The following is an 18,140-nucleotide window of genomic DNA, read 5'->3' on the forward strand; positions in this document are numbered from 1 at the left end:
AGCCAGATACAAATTGCCAATGACCCCACAGCTAATTGATGTGAACTTTCAGCTAATACATTTGACAGATGAACAAAGATGGTGAGCACTATCTAAAGACATAGTACCACTTCAAAGCCCAATGGCTCATTCCCCACTAGGTATTCTTTTCATTCTATTTCCAAATTCCTTTTTTTACTTGCTTTCTCTACTTCTCTCATCCCTCCCTCCCATGGCTATTCAGCACAGTCATGTTCCAGACAAACCATCTGGTCCACTTTATTAATGACTGACCCTTCACGGTCTCAACGTCACCTAGCTGCCACCAAAGTGTGTGTGCATGTGTGTAAGAGCAGGTGCATGCTGAATTGTCCTACAGAAGCAGGTGTAACACTAACACCGTGTTTTTAATCTTGTCACGTAGTTAGCGTTCAGTACACCGTTAACAAAATTTTACATAACCATATGGTTGGCCAGTGGCCCGTTAATATGACGGAAGCCATTAAGCAATTGTATTCAAATCCGTACAAATCAAATGTGATCCACTTTGGCAAAAGGGTCTGCATGTCACAGAAATTAATTTTGCGTAATTGCCATAAATAGAATTTCATTTTGACATTTCTCCAGAAATACCCTCCCTAAAAGGTCTGTTTTTTTTATTTCCCAGCAGTCCAAAAGTTAAAATTGTAGTTGAAGTGAGTGAAAATAAGTGATTAGTCGACTATGTGCATCACTAAGCCAACGTGTTTTCAGCCGACTTGAAGGTGGCGCGTCTAGTAGAAGCTAGCTCAAAGTTTCTCGCCTCGTCATTTCACAAGTGATTAATATAAATGCACATAAGTTTTAAATGTCTTGTATGTAATAATGTAATGTAATATTTTTTTGTAAATAATGTAATGTTTTGATCACTCCTCAATGTTGTCATTTACATGACACACCACATACGCAATTGACAAATGAACCGTCTGTGTACGTGGCAGAATTATAACTACCACTACAAATTTCCACTTCATTTGTTTTAAGCGGGATGAAAATTAAACCAATACGAACATTGTTTAGCCTTACAGATGAAAAGATGAGATCAATATCTTTTTCTAACGGTACTGGTTGCTATGGAACTTTGAAAGATGCAAAACTTTAAACACTTTTTTCTTAAAATCAGGAATTTCAACCTGTCAACATTGAAATTACTATGTCAATTTTTGAGGCTCTTCCAGGCAGTGTATATGATTTTAAAATGAATTAAGTATAGAATTAGAATACATGAATATCTCAATTTAAATTTTTTGACCCATGAGGACCCTTTTACCAGAGCCTGTCACAACTTGTCGATGATCTATTCATGAAAAGCAAGCTATGGAAACAAAGTTTAGAAAAAGTCTAATTTGTTATAAACGGTTTCTACAAGCTGGGGCATTTTCCCACTGTCTCACTTTCAAAGTGGTGTTCTATGGAAGGAGGGTGTGAAAGGATGCCTGCTTACGTCCAACCCCTGACAATAAGAGTCGGATGAGACCGATCCGACAGAAAGAAAAAGGAGCAGAAAAAGATAAGAAGCGGAGCAGCTGCGCAGTTGCCTGGGGATTGATCCCTCTAAGACGCACTCAGGGTCTCCTCAGAGAATCAAGTGAAGGGGGGGACAAAGGGAATGACTTATGAAGACGCTCCACATGAAAGAGATGTGTCAACACTTTGATGGTAAAGAGTGAGGGAGTGTAAATGCGAGAGAAGATGGAACATAACATGGAAGGCGGCATAGGAGGTCACGCTCCAGAAAAAAAGGTCAAAGAAGCTTCTGTAGGAAGAAAATAAGCACAACTGGCATGTGCCTATCGTTAGGTTTCATCTTGAACCTGTTGAATTTTGAAGCATATTTTATATTAACAACCGGGAAGTGAATTTTTAATAGCTTTATGTTCACTAACAAGTCCTCATGCATAAAAATACAGCAAACATTTACGTAAGGTTACAGAGATCCCTTAGAAGGGAATTTCTTTTTTCAAGGAACCTCCTACTCTTAAAGCCAGCTAAACATAACTATCATTGCACTCCTAAATGCCATGCTAAATATTTATGACCTTTTGAACTCATTAACTGCCATCTACATCCACTAACTGGAATTTAATCGCTGGCTGCCACAGACGAATATATTCAACAAGCAATTTTTTTTTTTTTAAGGGTATGTGTGGGAGAGGGTCTCACTAAAGCTTGTCGGTGAAATTCAGGATTGTCCATTTCAAACTCTGTACTGACTAACAGATGCCTGTACTGTAGATGGCTGGACTGGATTTCACATCAGCATAGCTTTTGAGAAGAAGATAAAGATTAGGCGGCCAGTCTTGGCTTGCCATGGCGCTTATGAGGAAGAGAATGAGTTAATAGACAGTAACTAGAGATGTTCAACATCCTGGTTGCCAGTCAATTGTAGGGCACAAACTGATGAACAATCATTCACACTCACACCTAGGGACGACTCAAAGTGTTCAATTCACATAAAATTGTAATTTCTGCTAAGAAAAAGCCCAAAGAGATATGAGCAGAAAAAAAAAAAATCATACTACTTTGCATAAAACAAGAGAGGAGCCTAATGAAAGGCAATCCGAGTGAATTTGGCTTCTCAGTACCAAAGACATTTTGAAAAACTTTTGACCTATTTATGGGCTTCCTTGCCTTGCTTTACCTGGACAACTTTACATGAGAAAAGAGCATTAGAGAGCTATAAATGTTGTGCACAGGGTTAAGATTCCGCAGTAATAGCAAAGATTTCAATTGGACACCCTATTGTGAGAACCACTGTTTTTTTCCAGCTAGCAGTTCTTAAATTCTATTGAATTTTATCCTAACCGCAAGACCTGTAGGCTTTGGGATAGGTGCTTGACTGATAGATGTCTCATCCCATCAACTACAGTCATAGCATACGCTAATCCAAAGTAAATCCGTCCACTTAGTTTCCACTTGGAAGACATTTGGAACTCACAAGCAGGCTTTAACATTTAAAGTAAGACATGTACGCATTAACACTTGGTACCATCAAATGATGACTATATATATATGAGGGTTTGTCTTTTGATAGCTTTCAGGATTAGCAATATTAGGATCTATATAGAAGTTATAGAGGCACGACAGAATTGGAGCAGGATTTGGGGATTTTAAATGACAAGAGGCAGGCATGTGTTTCCTCTTAACCCACACAGACAAATTTATTGAAGTGTGTAATTCTAATTTCAGTACATGCACATATGAGGAAGGGAAGTGTAACCTGAAATAAGAACACGTCACTCCTCATATTGCGAACTTCAAAGCACTTGAGGTTTGGATTAAAGTTGCATTAAAATTGGGTTTTTCATTTGTTGGAAAGTTTCGTTTTGCCGTGTTTGAATGGGAAAGGTGCTTTGTCTGCGTGTTGTCTCGTACTGGCAGCTAAATGAACATGACTGCATCTCTCCTTCTTATGCGCACTCACCACATGTGGAGGCACTTGCTCCATTTTGGCGGCTGGTGTCCCAGGTCTGGGGTAGAACTGATTGATGAAGAGACTGGGGAATCGATAACATTTCACCAGGTCTATAGTTTCTCTGAAGTCTTCCTCTGTCTCGCCAGGAAAGCCACAGATTATATCTGTCGCAATTGTTACACCTGGGACCCTGAGAGAAAGACAGAGACGAAGAGTGTGAGACGGTTCCGTTTTAAATTAATGACTGCAACATACAATAGGAAGGCTGACCATGAACATTTTCAAACTAGAAACGCTTGTAGATTACCAGTGCACCACTCCCAGAATCCTCCTACTGCTTATGATACTTGCATGTAGTCAACAATAAACAAATGTTTTCTGACCTCAACCCCATCAAACATCTTTGAGATGAACTGTGAACTGAATGAATTGTGTTTGTAAGCCAGGAAATAAGAGACTAAGAACATCTGACTCAATAATTAATACACTGCAGTGGATAACTGGCAATATTTGGGACAGCGACCATCACAACTATTGTACTGCTGCTTGATAATTTTTTATTATGGGGAAAAAAATGAAGCCAAGGTTTGTGATCGACCCAAATTTTTGCCACCACTGTATAAACTTCTGTAAAGGGGCAGTGCTGGTCCCCATTAACTCATTCAGCCAATCAAAACCTGATTTGGAAACCTTTAGGCAATTGGTTGCTATTGATTATTGATCTGGTTGCTCACTGGATTAATTGTAGCCGAGAAAAGGGAATAAATTAGTTGATTTGTTCTATATAGTGTGTTTGCATTGGCAAGTGAAAGAAACCCTCCGCCGGATCATCAGTGGCTCAAAAAAAACAGCTCTCTCAAGTGCATACTTGACATTACAGTTTTAATGTATGCTGTTTTCCCATGTTTTAATGATTAGCTCAAATCCCTGAGGCATTTGGCCTCATACCTGATGGCCAAACCAACTGTCAATTACCACAAAAGGGCAAAATTAGCAAAATGGGAATTCTGACACAAACAACATGCAGAAGAAAAAAGTTCCAGTTCCGGTCATGTGATTCAAACATCATCAAACGTCAGATATCCAAACGCTTTTGGGGAAAACTAATGACAGAAAGGGGCAGTGACATGTTTTAAATACTGACGAATTAAAACAAAAATGGGTTTGAGCAGAAAAGGGTCGCTCGGTGCACAGCGCTCTTAAATTGAGGGATTTGCGCGGAACTGAGATGTATGTTATTAATTTCAGTACTAGACTAGTTGGTCTATATTACACAGGACCTTGAAATGGGATTCTATCTGTTTTCATTTGTCACCAAATGTGAAGGGGTAATTGTGCTTGACAAAAAAAACAACAACTGTATGCTGTACAAAAATTGTGTACACCATGTTTGAGAGACGTACTTATACACAACAACTGTACAATTAAACAACAACCATAGATACGAATAGGTAACACACTCTGTTTGAGTTGCGTGCCTAGGGTGATGCTAAACTAATGTCCATGCTTTCCATTGCCTTGGATGGGAACATCGCCCTTATCAACATGGCCACCATATCTGCACATCTGTTAGCTGGATCTAGTCTGCACTGCATATCTATTGACAACAATGCCACAACCCGAAAATGTGTCTGTCGGTTAATTGAGCTACAGCGCCAGCAAACAACAGTGGCCAATTCTGGAATTAGCAGAGTTTGACAATTAACTGTGCAAAAATGTGGACCGGAAGCTATTTTCAGTCGGACAAAATTCCATAAAATCCGAGTCTCTTTAATCTGAGTCCCCTATATCTGTTTACTTGGTTTGAAAAACTGTTTGACTAGATTTTTAGCATTATTAAAATGTATCGTGTAGGGACAGTTTGAAAAAAAAAAAGAGGCAAATTGGCTGCGCCCTTTATTTCTTCCTAAGGCATTGCTGAGGTCTCGGATCGGGACTGTCAGCAAATACTCAAAATGAAGTGACTGACTCGGGTGCGAAAAAAAAAAAGATCACATCCTCTCTTTTACATTGTAAAACGCTTCAATTTGAATTGCAGACATTTTCTTCATTTAAGACAGGGCATTACAGAAATCAGTAAATTTATCCTGAATACAAACAAACAAGGCAAACTAATGATTACAAGCTGTCCGCTAAAGAGAAAGATTGCACCATATTAATTCTCACCATGTTCATATTTCAAAACATAGTAAGAGAAACAACTTCACTAATCTTAACTATTGATTATTGACATTGAGAGACAAAGAAAAAGACAATGAGTAAACAAAACCAAAAAACTAATGGTTTCCCCAATCGCCATCTTTGATTACATTAACTTTGTGCATCTGCAACCCCCTGATAACCTGTGACCTATTGATGAGTTCCAATTGGTTGATGGTGATTAATATTAACCAATTGCATTCAAGCACGATCATCCTTGACCTCTGAGATTTAACTGATAACTTTCCCAATGAAAGGAAAATAAAATGTGGAGGGAAAAGTGAAAATAAATGTCCAAAGTGAGTATAACTTGATTAATGATAATTTACAATCTTTACAAATACATCAATACACAAATACAGTTGGCCGCGGGGTATAGAAACCTGGCCGGCCAGCAAATATTAAAAAATTACATATGATTAACGCCCACTGAAATGCATATGGGCATTTTACCTCTCAAAAGAAGAAGGAGAAGTCTGATAAACCTCTAATGTGCATTTTCCATGGAAAATAGAGGGACAAAAACCCCAATAGAACAGAAAACTTTGAGTATTATTTATTTATTTTTTACATTCTTTTAAAACTTTTTTTTTTTTTAATTGCCAGTTTTAAAGCATCTGTACTGGAAACTGAAGAACAGGTTAAAGAATAGTTCATCATTTTATTAAGATATGTTAGTTAAAGAAAAATGAAAAAGAGAAACATCTCAATTATATTCACATAGTTGTTATTTATTTATTAATTAATTTATTTATTTATTAGGTTAGTCGAAAAGAAACCTTTTAGTGAAAAGTGTACTTGACATGATCATTTTCAGTCGTTTCCAGCTCTCATTATGACTGACTTTATGACATTTAACAACATCTGATTTATGATTGATACTCGTGAGGATAAGCGGCTAGGAAAACGGATGGATGGACTCTGGTCCTTCCACATTTTACTAATTAGCAATTTTATCAGCAAGAAGGTAGTGGAAAAATTAATTATGTAGAAGCATTAAATAAAACAGCGAAGGATTGGTTAAATCAATATTTACCTCAAGGAATATTTGCTGTCTGGAAGCTTCTTGTTTAACTACTTTAGTCAAAGCAACCGAATGGTGAAGATGCATTTGGTGTTTTCGATGTACCCACAGAGTTGTAAGTTTTAATAGCTTTATACATGGCTTGAAAGACCAATAAACATTAAAAGCTCAATTGCATTAATATTTTGGAAGAGTTGTCACAAATTAATACATGATAAATTAGCGCAGTTTGCTGATATGTTATGTTCTTGTCACTAGAGCGTATGAACATATTGCTTCAAGCGACTATTAAGTGGGAGGGGAAGTAAATAAAATTAGTGAATTAACATGCATATTTTTCTTTCTTTTTTTTTAATCTCCAGCGGGAGTTGTTCAATTTGCTGTTTGTAGCCTTTGGTGGTGGGGGAGGTTGCAGTCCACAGCCAGTGTAACATTATTTCATTAAGATTATTCACACAGATGGACAAAAATGTACAAATCTGGCCAAATTGTAAAGCAGCACATGGAGATTGAATACTGTGGAAAAAATATGTGTAAATTGACTTTTTTGTGGATTAGGTTGAGGCTGAAAAAACACACACAACACGCTGTCATTTTGACACCTTTATCTCTCCAAGATCTAAGGGCGACAGAGGTGTGATGTGAGATCATAATGAACGAGAGCCACATTTGTACATTCCTTGTTAGAATGGAACTTGTTATTGTTCACCTTTCAAAACCAGAGTGGGAGAAACAGAGAGATGGAGGTAATGATAACAAACCAAGGGTGGAAATCAGGACACATGCCGTATGAGTTTGCAGCTCCAATTTGCTTTCAATTAAGTCAACATGGTTCTATTTTTAAAATGCAAAACTAGCAAAAGAACACGGGAATAAACTTCTGTCAGTGTGATTTCAACAGAATTATATCATATATTCAGTTGAAAACAAAAGTTTACATAAACTTTATAAAAGGTAAATTGTATAACCAAAATTGTTTATTAACTCTTTGACTGCCAGACGTTTTCAGAAAAGGGATGCCGTGGGTGCCAGCCGATTTTAAGCATTTTGACTGATCTTTCAAGGTCCATAGAAAATTATGTGTTTGGACTATGGAAACACACATACTACCAAAAAAAGATTGGACTCTCATCTTTCATCAGAAAAAAAAAGTTTGTTTCTACCTTATTCCGTTTTTCAGTAATCCACAATAGAAAATGGTTAGTTTCACCTCTGTTTTGAAACAAACGTCTTTTAACGTCTTTGGCACTCCTCCATAGGATTTTATTAAACGTTATTTAACGTTTTTGGCAGTCAAAGAGTTAATTTCCGTAAAAATCAGAAGTTTACCTACAGTACGATTACTATGTCTTTAAACGATTTGTGAAAACCCTGATGATGATGATGATGTCATGTCTTTGGAATCTTCAAGACATTGGAGAAACATCTGTGCGTTTGTGTACAGTATTTGAAAGAACATGTCAAAAGTCAAAAGAAATCAGTCAAATATCAGAAAGAGAATTACGGACTTGTAGAAGTCTGGCTCATCAAATTATGACTTATGAGGTTCAAGCTCAATGCCTGCCATGACACCAAATGAAACATAAAGCCAGAGTACAGTTTGAAAATGCACACAGGGACATAGACATATTTTTTCAAGACTGATAAAAACTAAAATTAAAATGTTTGGCCATAATGAGTAAACTTGCAAGCCCGAGAACACCATCCCAACTGTGAAATACAGTGGTGGCAGCGTCATGTTGTGGGGGGGTGGTTGTTGTTATTTTTTTTTTACAGGAGTGACAGGGGCATTATAAAATACAGATGACATCATCAGGAAACACTATTATGTGGAAATACTTAACTCATTCACTCCCAGGCATTTTAACTGAAGAAACCCCCTTCACTCCCGGCTGTTTTACTGTATTTTGACAGATTTCGCAAGGCCCACAGAATATTGTGTTCTCTTGCTATAAAAACATGGAATCTACCAAAAGAAAGATTAGTCTCTTCTTTCATTAGGAAAAAAGTATATTTGTATCCGTTTCCGTTTTGCCGCACTTAGCATTATAATATAGCTAAGTTTAATCATTATTCACATTCCTGTTGAAAACACTGGGGAATATAGCTTTTTTTCAACATGCTCCCTGGTTGATCTCTTTTGCTCTGCTGCCAACTGCTGGCCGTTTTTTGTAATAACTACCATTGCTTTAAGCGATCTCTTCAGGTCAGAGGCTGTATCAAAGCCTTCTGTATGCTCTAGCATAAAAAAAATAAAAAATAAAAATATATATGTTTTTGGGACCATGGCAATATTTAAAATAGAACGTTTTTATATACGTTTTTGGGAGCAAATGAGGTAAGTAATATCTCAAAGTTAAAGCTTGGGTGCAAACAGCGCTTCCAAATGGACAATGACCCACAACATATGGCTAATAAGCCAGCTATAGCGATAGCTACAGCCTTATTACGTATGCTATAAAAAAATATGATAGTCTATATAAAGCTTTATTTTAGGCATATTGGTAAATGGACTGAGCTTATATAGCGCTTTCTACACGACATGGTGCTCAAAGCGCTTTAAAATGCATCAGATTCAACCAATCACACATACATTCATACACCAGTGGTCAGCTGCCGCCACGCAAGGTTAGACAGGTGTCACTGGGAGCAAATGAGGGTTCAGTGTCTTGCTGAAGGACACTTCAACATGGTCACGAGCGGTGAGAATCGATCCCACAACCTTTACGTTACGAGCTGGCAACTCTACCACTGAGCGATGACATCTAACATTGAAGTAAACTAGAAATTGGTCTATCTTGGCCATCAAGACATACAACAGCAACAATTCAGCAGTAGCTAGTTTATCGGCTAATGCTAATGCTAATGCAGCTTAAGTTAGCAATTGACTGTACTGCTCCGACTTAAATCCTATCTCACAGGACATCACACATGACAAATGTTAAAAGTTTTGTTACTTCCTAGGTATGATTTTTCCAGGCCAACGCACAGTCCAAGACAGTGTCCAAATTGAAAAACATTACTCATAACTGCTTCACAATAATCCCACCAATCAAGTAGCATTTATTGAGCCATTCAATATATTTATTATACAGTACTAATGCCACCAATCTGAGCAGCCATTGACAGAAGAATCTGGTCATAGGAAATGAAAGTCTATTAATTAAAATGTTAATCGCACCATCATTCACCATCTGCCTTCAAAAGGCTGAATTAAGCCTCATAAAAATCACACTATTGTCTTCTGCCTATTTATGATCAACTCTTTGTTTGCTGAGGCTCTTGTGTGTGTATTTGTTTCCATACACTCAGTCATCCACTTCATCATACATTCAAACTGTGTGCATGCGGATGCAAGCATGTTTACTCAACAGATGCCTGTGAGCTGGTCCCCCATGATAAGATAAAGACAGGACCACTGGGACAGAAAAATTCAAAAAAAGGAAAAAAAGAAAAAAATAAGGATGGCATGGAGGTATAACAAAAGAGATGGAAGAGTGAAAGTGAAAGAGACAATCTGGGAAGGTAAATATTTACAGATTCATCTGTGAGGAAGAGACCATGCTACCCATCTGTGCTGCATTGTGTGTGTTCTCTGAAATGCTAATGTGTGACACTGTGGAGTTGCTGTAGTGTCGGAGGTGGACAGTGAAAAGAGTGGTTTGTAAAATTGCAGCCCTGAGTTAATGCCACAACAAAATCATACTAGAACATAACCAGACATGTTAAACTAGAATATAGATTGAACACAATAACCACAACCCACGTACATTTATTTAGCACTGACCTAGTAAACATGGTCTTTTTCACAAAAATGTCAATGTTGGCAAAATGGTTCCTGTTAACATTATTGCAGAGCAGTCCCTTCTTTATTCATTCACTATTATTATATACCAGCCATCCTAAATTAGTGGCCTGCGAGACCAAACCATATGATCATTGTTGCTATTTGGGCCACATGAGCTAGCATTAGCTTTATGTTATGTTGACAAGTGAAATGATTAGTCATTAGTCATTTCAAGCAAATGACAGGCTTCCCTATACCGCAGCCAGTTTAAAGGCGACTGAGAGGGAATGGATTGTAAAGTGGAGACTGTTTGGACCGTATTCACTGGAAGACTTCAGAATTTTTAAATAACATTTACAAAGAGTGAGTGTTTATCTCTACAACTAGTGTTTTATTATGGGGAAGCTAACAAAGGGCTAGCCTGTACCACCACATCGAAAGTAGGTAAATGTTTTACTATACTGTGTCAAATCACAACCTAAACTGTTAACTTAATATATTGAATAAAAAATTGAAAATGACTTTTATTGGTCAAACTAGTTATGTTTAACCTTGCCTGCAAGAATGATTCTTGCTGGATTTGTGAGTTCACAAGTGCCTGAGAATCAATCTTGTTCCGAGCCCGCTGACTTTCACCGATACGAACCAATGGTGGTACGGGCCAATCACAAATCAATATTGTGTTTGGGGGTGAGATATGCCGCTATGTCTAAAACAAGAAGCGTCAAGGCCGTAGGAAACAAACAAACCTAACATGGACGAATGCATGGCTGGACACTGCAATTAATTCTGTTCTCGCACTATTACTCACAGTTTATGTGTTGAATGGAGAACAGCGAGAGGCGCTTCCGGCATTTTTAGCTAGTAAAAATGTACATGCTTTTTTTTTTTTTTACCTACGACAACAATAGTCAGATTTCCATTCAATTGTGTTAAATTTTTTAAGCACATTTACTGAAAATGCACAAAATGGACATGCGACCTATGCCCGTTTTCATTTGTTCTTCTTTTGCGAATATTGAAAGGGGACTCTGCTGCTGTAGGTGGCGGTTTACACTATAGAGATGTGATCCACTAGTAATTTAACAGAAGAACAGGAAGCGACTGCGCCGTGCGATTATGTCGTATGAGTTTGTTTTTGTAACTCCATTTAAAATTGCATTAATATTCGCTTCTTTAATTATTTCCAAAAAGATTTCCACTTTGTCATTCCCCCAAACATACCTTACTTTATCGTCCGACATTGCTTTGTGACTACAAACGTACGTGTGACGTAATATCCGGTCAGAACGTGCGACGTGTATCCGGTCTTGTCAGCGTTTATTCGCAAAACCTGGTTTCCATAGCCAAAATTCGCATTTTCCTTTTTTCGATACGCTTCAAAATCCACCCACTCCAAGCATAAAAACTTTGTTGCGAATTTTGGGGCGTTTTTCGAATTTCTAACGTTTCCATTCAGTGTTATTTTCACATTTCTTAAAAATTGTAATAAAAATGGGTGGATGGAAACCCCATTAATGACATTTTCATCCGTTGTCGTGGTTGGTCAAAACAAGTTTGGTACATGTCCACAAGTTACCGCAGGGCTCAATCAGGCTGAAATATTGTACTGAATTTCCCGCCTTTCCCGAGCAGTCCCAGATTGACTCCTTCCAATGGTTAGGTTATATTATGTTGATCAAAATTTTCAAAGGATCTATTAAAATTAAATTGATATTATTAAGGTCACCTAGTGAAGTCAATTCAACTACCATTATCTTAGCGTCGACTTGACTGTGATTACCTTCGCGTATAATACATGCTGCTACAATGTAATAGATCCTCACTATTTCTAGGCCATGTTTCAAGCGCTTTAAAAATACACTTGCCGATTTCTTGCAAAATGAATGTAACCTTTAAAGCCCTGAGAAACATTCTGAAAATGGAAACATCATCTATCAGCATTTATCCTTCTACATCACACAACACAGAGAGGCAGACTTAAAGGTCGTCAGTATCTTCATTTTCTGTGATTTGCAGAACTAAAACATATTTTGAAGATGTGATTAAATTGACACACATAGAACCCAACATGTCATGCACTTCAAGTAGACTTTTGCTGCTGCCTCAAATTTAGGCTGGTTAATCAATGACAATTTAATTGTGATTTAGATTTTGGCTTTTCACGATCTGAAAAAGATTATTATTAATATTAAGAAACCAGTTAATTAGGAGAACAACATGATGTATAGTCAATTTAAATACAAGACATGTTTTGTTTCAGTGGCACGCTAAAATCAATGTAAAATCCCATTGACTTGCTAACGGAAAATTAGCATCGTTTTCTATAATGCCTTGGTGTACTCCAGTGAAAACTCTACACCACAAGACACTTGAAAACATGCAGTAAAGGGCAAACAAACAAACAAACAACCATACATACAGAAAACATTAACTTAGTAAGATTACTGCATATGATTTACCGTACATAGGATTTATTATAACTTTGTAAGGCAAATCAATGCAAGTTTTTGTTATGTTAAAAAATGATCCACATTTTGTGCAGATAGAGGAATGTTGGCTGTGGCTAGTTGCTTTGGATAAACACAAGCCATTTGTCTGGAAACCTGCAGTGCAAAATAACCTCTGCGCTTGTGTGCACTAAGTCATTTGTAAAGATCAAGGGAAGGAAGGGAGAGCCACATGAATAATGTTCCCACTGGAGTCATCAGTAAACTTTATCATTTAATGAAAGGGCCTGTGCAGAACTGCAGCTCAATTGAACTCCAGCGCACATGCAGAGACACGCATGCTTCATTAAGCGTGGACTGGATTTCTCAGAACACACAGGACATAAAGAACCAATGGACAGACAGACAATGTGTGCATGCAGCAATCATCTTGTCAGCCTGTCGGCTTCACACTTGATTTCAATTCAATCAAACCTTTACTGACATGCTTGCAGTGCTGCACTGATCCAAACAGGCCCTTTAGCCAATAAGATCTACGCACAGGATAAACGACGAAAAACTTCTGTGAACCGGATGTATAATCAGAGAGAATACATTTACGTTTCTTTTGCAAGTGAAACAGAAATATGTTTTTTAAAAAGAGAGAAAAAAAACTACATTGAGCTTCCAGTATTAATAGAGATTATAAACAAATCTCTAACACAAAATAGGGAGAATCCATGAGTAATTAAAGGAGCTTAGTGCAGTTTGTCACTTTTTTTTACTCGCGACTGCCACCTCTGGCCCAAAGCGTAACTGCAGCATCCCAAATGTGGAAAGCAGCTCATGCGTGCAGTGTCGTGCGCTAGCTAATACCACAATGCTAATGCTAGCTCAACGCCACATGTCCGCTACTCCGCGGGGACGCACATGACGTCACCCTCCACCACTCCACCCCTCCCCTCCCCCAAAAAGCTGTGGAGTGTGCAGGGTCCGCACACTCTGCTATAAAGGGATGATAAAAGCTGATGGGTGCAGTCAGAGTAAAACAGTGAGGGCTCTTTGTACTCATCTGGACATTGGTGGAGCATGCATGATGTAGAAAAAGCTTCAATATTACCTTTTTAAACTGCCCAATACACCTTTAAATACTCTCTTCTTTTCAAGGCAACTGTGTAGAATTTAGTGCCATCGAGTGGTTAACTAATAATTAATTTAAAAAAAAACACACAATTCATTTCAATACGCAATGTTTTCTATCATATCAGTTTTAATTATTTATATAATCACAGGTCTAGTAATCGCTAAATATATTACATAAGGCTGACAAGTTTCGCCGCCATCTTTCTGCAACAGACCCAAAAAACGGCATGTTTGTTCAACCATTAGCATTACATCATCACAGAGAGCAAGCCATTTTCAACACTTTAGATTGGTCAATGATTCATAAAAATGACACGCACATGCGTGGACTGACCAAAACTATAGATTTTTGAAACAATATGAAATTGACCAAATTGTGACTTATGAGGTTTCGGCCCGATGCCAGCGATATTATAGTTTAAACCCTAAGTATGCTTCCAAAATTTGATCAACTTTGATATCTTTTAAAAGTCATTTTACAACATTACCCTTAAAAATATACACATGAAGTGTGAGGATGCTGCCATGTATGTCACATGCATCACAATACGTTAAAATAACTACTTTCCAATTTAAATACTGTATATATAACTTTACTTGACGATTAGTTATTTTATTAAGTTAAAGATTCCAAGATACAGTACCATGAATTAGTGAAGTATTGTTATCCTTCAAAAATGTTTTTTTTTTATATAAATAGTTTCCCAACTTTAATGTTTAAACTTATCAATTAAATGTAAAAACAACCTAAATAACCATTAAATACAGTTTTCAAATGGTGTTTTGATTTATTAAGGGAAAAATAATGCCCCTGTGTGAAGAAGTACTTGCCCCCCTTGTTAAATCATGAATTCACTCTGGCTAATCTAATTTTTCAGTTCATTTTCAATGACCATAACATAACCTGACTATCTCCAGACCTGCTCAATCAAAAAATTGCCTAAAAAGAACTTTTCTGACAAAATGAAATCAGCAACAGATTTCAAAAAGCTGCAAAGAAATTCAAGAACAGAGAAATAAAGTAATCGTCTTCATCTATCAATCTCGAAATGGTGACAAAGTTGTGGGTTTAAGACTCCAGAGAATCACAGAGAGGTTCAATATCCACAAATTGAGAAATCATGGAACAGTGCTGAACATTCCCAGGAGTGGTCAGTCTAGAGAAATTACGCTATGGGCACAGTGACAACTCATCTTGAAGGAAGTAGCCTGGCAAGCCACACTGGACAGTGGTCTGGACAGGCGGCCATAGACAGCGATTCGGCCCCCCCCAATCAAACTAGTAACCATGTTGGATTTATACTCCGTCTCTGCAAAAAAATAATTAAATAATTAAAAGACTTCAACGAGTCGCTTTTCTGACGTCACGTCGACTCTTCGCTCATTGGTTCAGTCCACTGTCTGTTAGATCAGGTTTGCCCCGCCTCAGAAATGAGACTGATACGGCGGTTGACCAAAGCCGGAGAGTGAGTCTGGATTTGCAGGCAGATTTGTGACTATAATTAGGAAGTAACTGCCTGGTCAAAAATGACATCCATGGCCAAGTTCCAAAGCAAAACAAACATAAAAGTCGTCTTTTGCAAAACACAGCAAAATGGTTCCCAAGACTTTTGGGATAATATTCAATGGACTGACAAAATGAAACTTGAACTATTTGGGAAGTATATGTCTTGTTACAGCAGGTGTTTGCATACCAACAAATGGTAGTGTGATGGTCTGGGGCTGCTTCGCTTCTTCAGGACCTGGATGACTTGCTGTGATTGATGGAACCATGCGTTCTGCTCTTTGCCAGAAAATCCTGAGGTAGAATATTTGGCCATCGTTTGTGGCCTAGTAGGCGTGCAGACTTGAATCAGATTGAAATGCTGTCATAACTTTAAAAAGGCTAGTCATGCTGGAAAAGCCTCTAGTGTTGCTGAATTAAAGCCATTCTGCAAGGAATTGGGCCAAGATATCTCCATAGAGATGTGTCAGGCTCATTGCCAGTTACAGAGTGAGTCATGCTTCGCTATCGATTAGATAGTTACAGAGCGAGATAGATAGACAGGAAAAGTATTGAAACTACACGGCGTAAAAGTGCATTCCTAAGGCCTTAACAGCTTAGCAGCTAGACGTAACTTAACCTGCAAGCTTACTGCTTTGGCGGCACAGTTCCCTCCCCTGTAGACAAGAGAGTAAAGGAATGCAGAAAAACAAACGCAAGCACTGAAGTGGCAACGAGGCAGCGTCGTTCCTCAGATGCAGACGACCTCAGTGGTCAAAAAAACACAAGAGTCCCGTAAGCACGCACGTGCCACAAAGTCCTCGCACGCAAACTGTGTGGCTGACGTGATGAAAATGAGAGACCGGAGGGTGAGTCACGCTGTGAAACATGACAGTGTTCGGAGATGTACCAGAGTATCAGCTGTTCTGGTGAGTTCGAGTATGTGCGCAACTAAGTTTGCTTGCTTATGTTGCATTTTGAGTTGTAAAAAGCGTCAGGGGAAATAACCAATTATTTTGGATAAACACAGGAGATGAGAATTACAATTTCCACATACGATAAGGTATTTCAAAAGGACATTTGATCTCGTTGATCAATCAGGAAACAAGCCACATGGAGTGATCTTGAACAGTGAAGACGCAACAAATTAGTATTCATAGCACATGGGAGCCATTTAAAGATACAACACTATCAGTTGGAGAGGCCAATGAAGAATCACACTCTTAGCTGAGTGTCAATGAAACTAAGTACATCTGTTTTTCTGTCTCTCTCTCTCTCTATGAGAGTGCGGGCTTTAAAACAGGAAGCACAGGTAATGCGTGTCTGAGAAGAGAAAAATAAATTACACCACTTAATGAACAAATTATTTCTGGTAATTTAAGCTTTAAGTCTTTAATCTATGTGAGTGTGCGTAAAGAATACAAATAGTAATGAAGTGTCGATAAGACAAACACGCAGGTAAACATGATTTTTGCAACTACTGTTCTTTCACTCCATGTTTAGTAAGATATGTAGTATGCATACTAGATTGTCATTATTGAATGTTTCTAGAATTTCTTACTCTCGATTTGCATTAAAGGGTATTAAGAAAATTTGCTCCTGAACAATGTTTATTTATTGTTTTTATTGTATTTATTAATTTAATTTAATCAATTTATTCTAGCTTATTTGGTATTGTTTAGTGATGGGGAAAAAACAACAACTGAGCAACAATTAAGCAATATAATGAGAGGGATTGATGTACTCACCAACCTTTTTGAAATTGATTCAGTTACTGGTTCCTCCCGTCTTTGGTTTCAAGTAAAAGCAGATGTTTGCAAAATGTCTTACATGTGGTCTGAAAAAAAGTGGCATCAAACATCCCTAATTTTGTTTAAATACAAAAGATAATCAGTCTGCTTTCCTGAAGGACGACAGAAATCAGAGAATAATTACTGTTGAGAGGCCAAAAACAGAGGATTTGGATATTTTGGGACAAACCGAAATACACTCGTCAATTAATGTGATTGTGCGGCGCATGACATCACCACCTCCACTCCTACGTTGACAACCTGTTACTTTTGAGTTCTTGAACGCAGTACTGTACTCTATTCCTGAATGTGATAATGAGTGAGCAATGAGCAAGAGATAGAGTGAACAAGCGTGATGTTTGTGTTTCGCCGTCACAATGGCCATCCAGCTGTGTTTTGGTTGTTAATTAGGGTGGCCAAATTTTGCTTACCAAATAAAGGACACTTGGCCCGGACTCGAGATATGTAAATTATACTGAGAGTTTACTCAAAAAAGCCATACATTCTAACTTCAGTCGTACGTGATCTAATAATGACATAATGTTCTAAGCCCAACCTATTTTGCTCTCGCGATCGACTTTAAAAAAAATAAAATAATAATATTTATTTATTTTAATGGTGGGAGGCGGGGATCGAACCTGCAACACGAACACAGTGGTTTGTGGGTGGAGAGCAATATCAGTGAGCTAAACTTCTGACCATCAATAAAACCTTATTTGAATGGTCAGGAAGTGAGGTATGTAAAAAGCTGACCTTTATAACAATATGATCACACACACAGAACACCCGTCTTTTTTTTCTTTTATTTTTTGCCATCCCCCTTGCGATCGACTGGGAGCAGCGCGCGGTCTA

General features: G+C 37.9%; 1 protein-coding gene across 1 annotated transcript in view; it reads right to left on the reverse strand.

Annotated features, from left to right (window-relative positions):
- The window catches only part of cdkal1 (CDK5 regulatory subunit associated protein 1-like 1), a 222,241-nt gene that overhangs the window by 53,125 nt on the left and 150,976 nt on the right, over positions 1-18,140 (reverse strand). Inside the window, exon 11 of the mRNA XM_077575695.1 lies at positions 3,443-3,623. Coding sequence (XP_077431821.1) covers positions 3,443-3,623 — 181 coding nt within the window. The remainder of the gene's footprint in view (positions 1-3,442; positions 3,624-18,140) is intronic.

The sequence above is a fragment of the Vanacampus margaritifer genome, chromosome 9, assembly GCF_051991255.1.
Source record: "Vanacampus margaritifer isolate UIUO_Vmar chromosome 9, RoL_Vmar_1.0, whole genome shotgun sequence".
Taxonomy (NCBI): Eukaryota; Metazoa; Chordata; class Actinopteri; order Syngnathiformes; family Syngnathidae; genus Vanacampus; species Vanacampus margaritifer.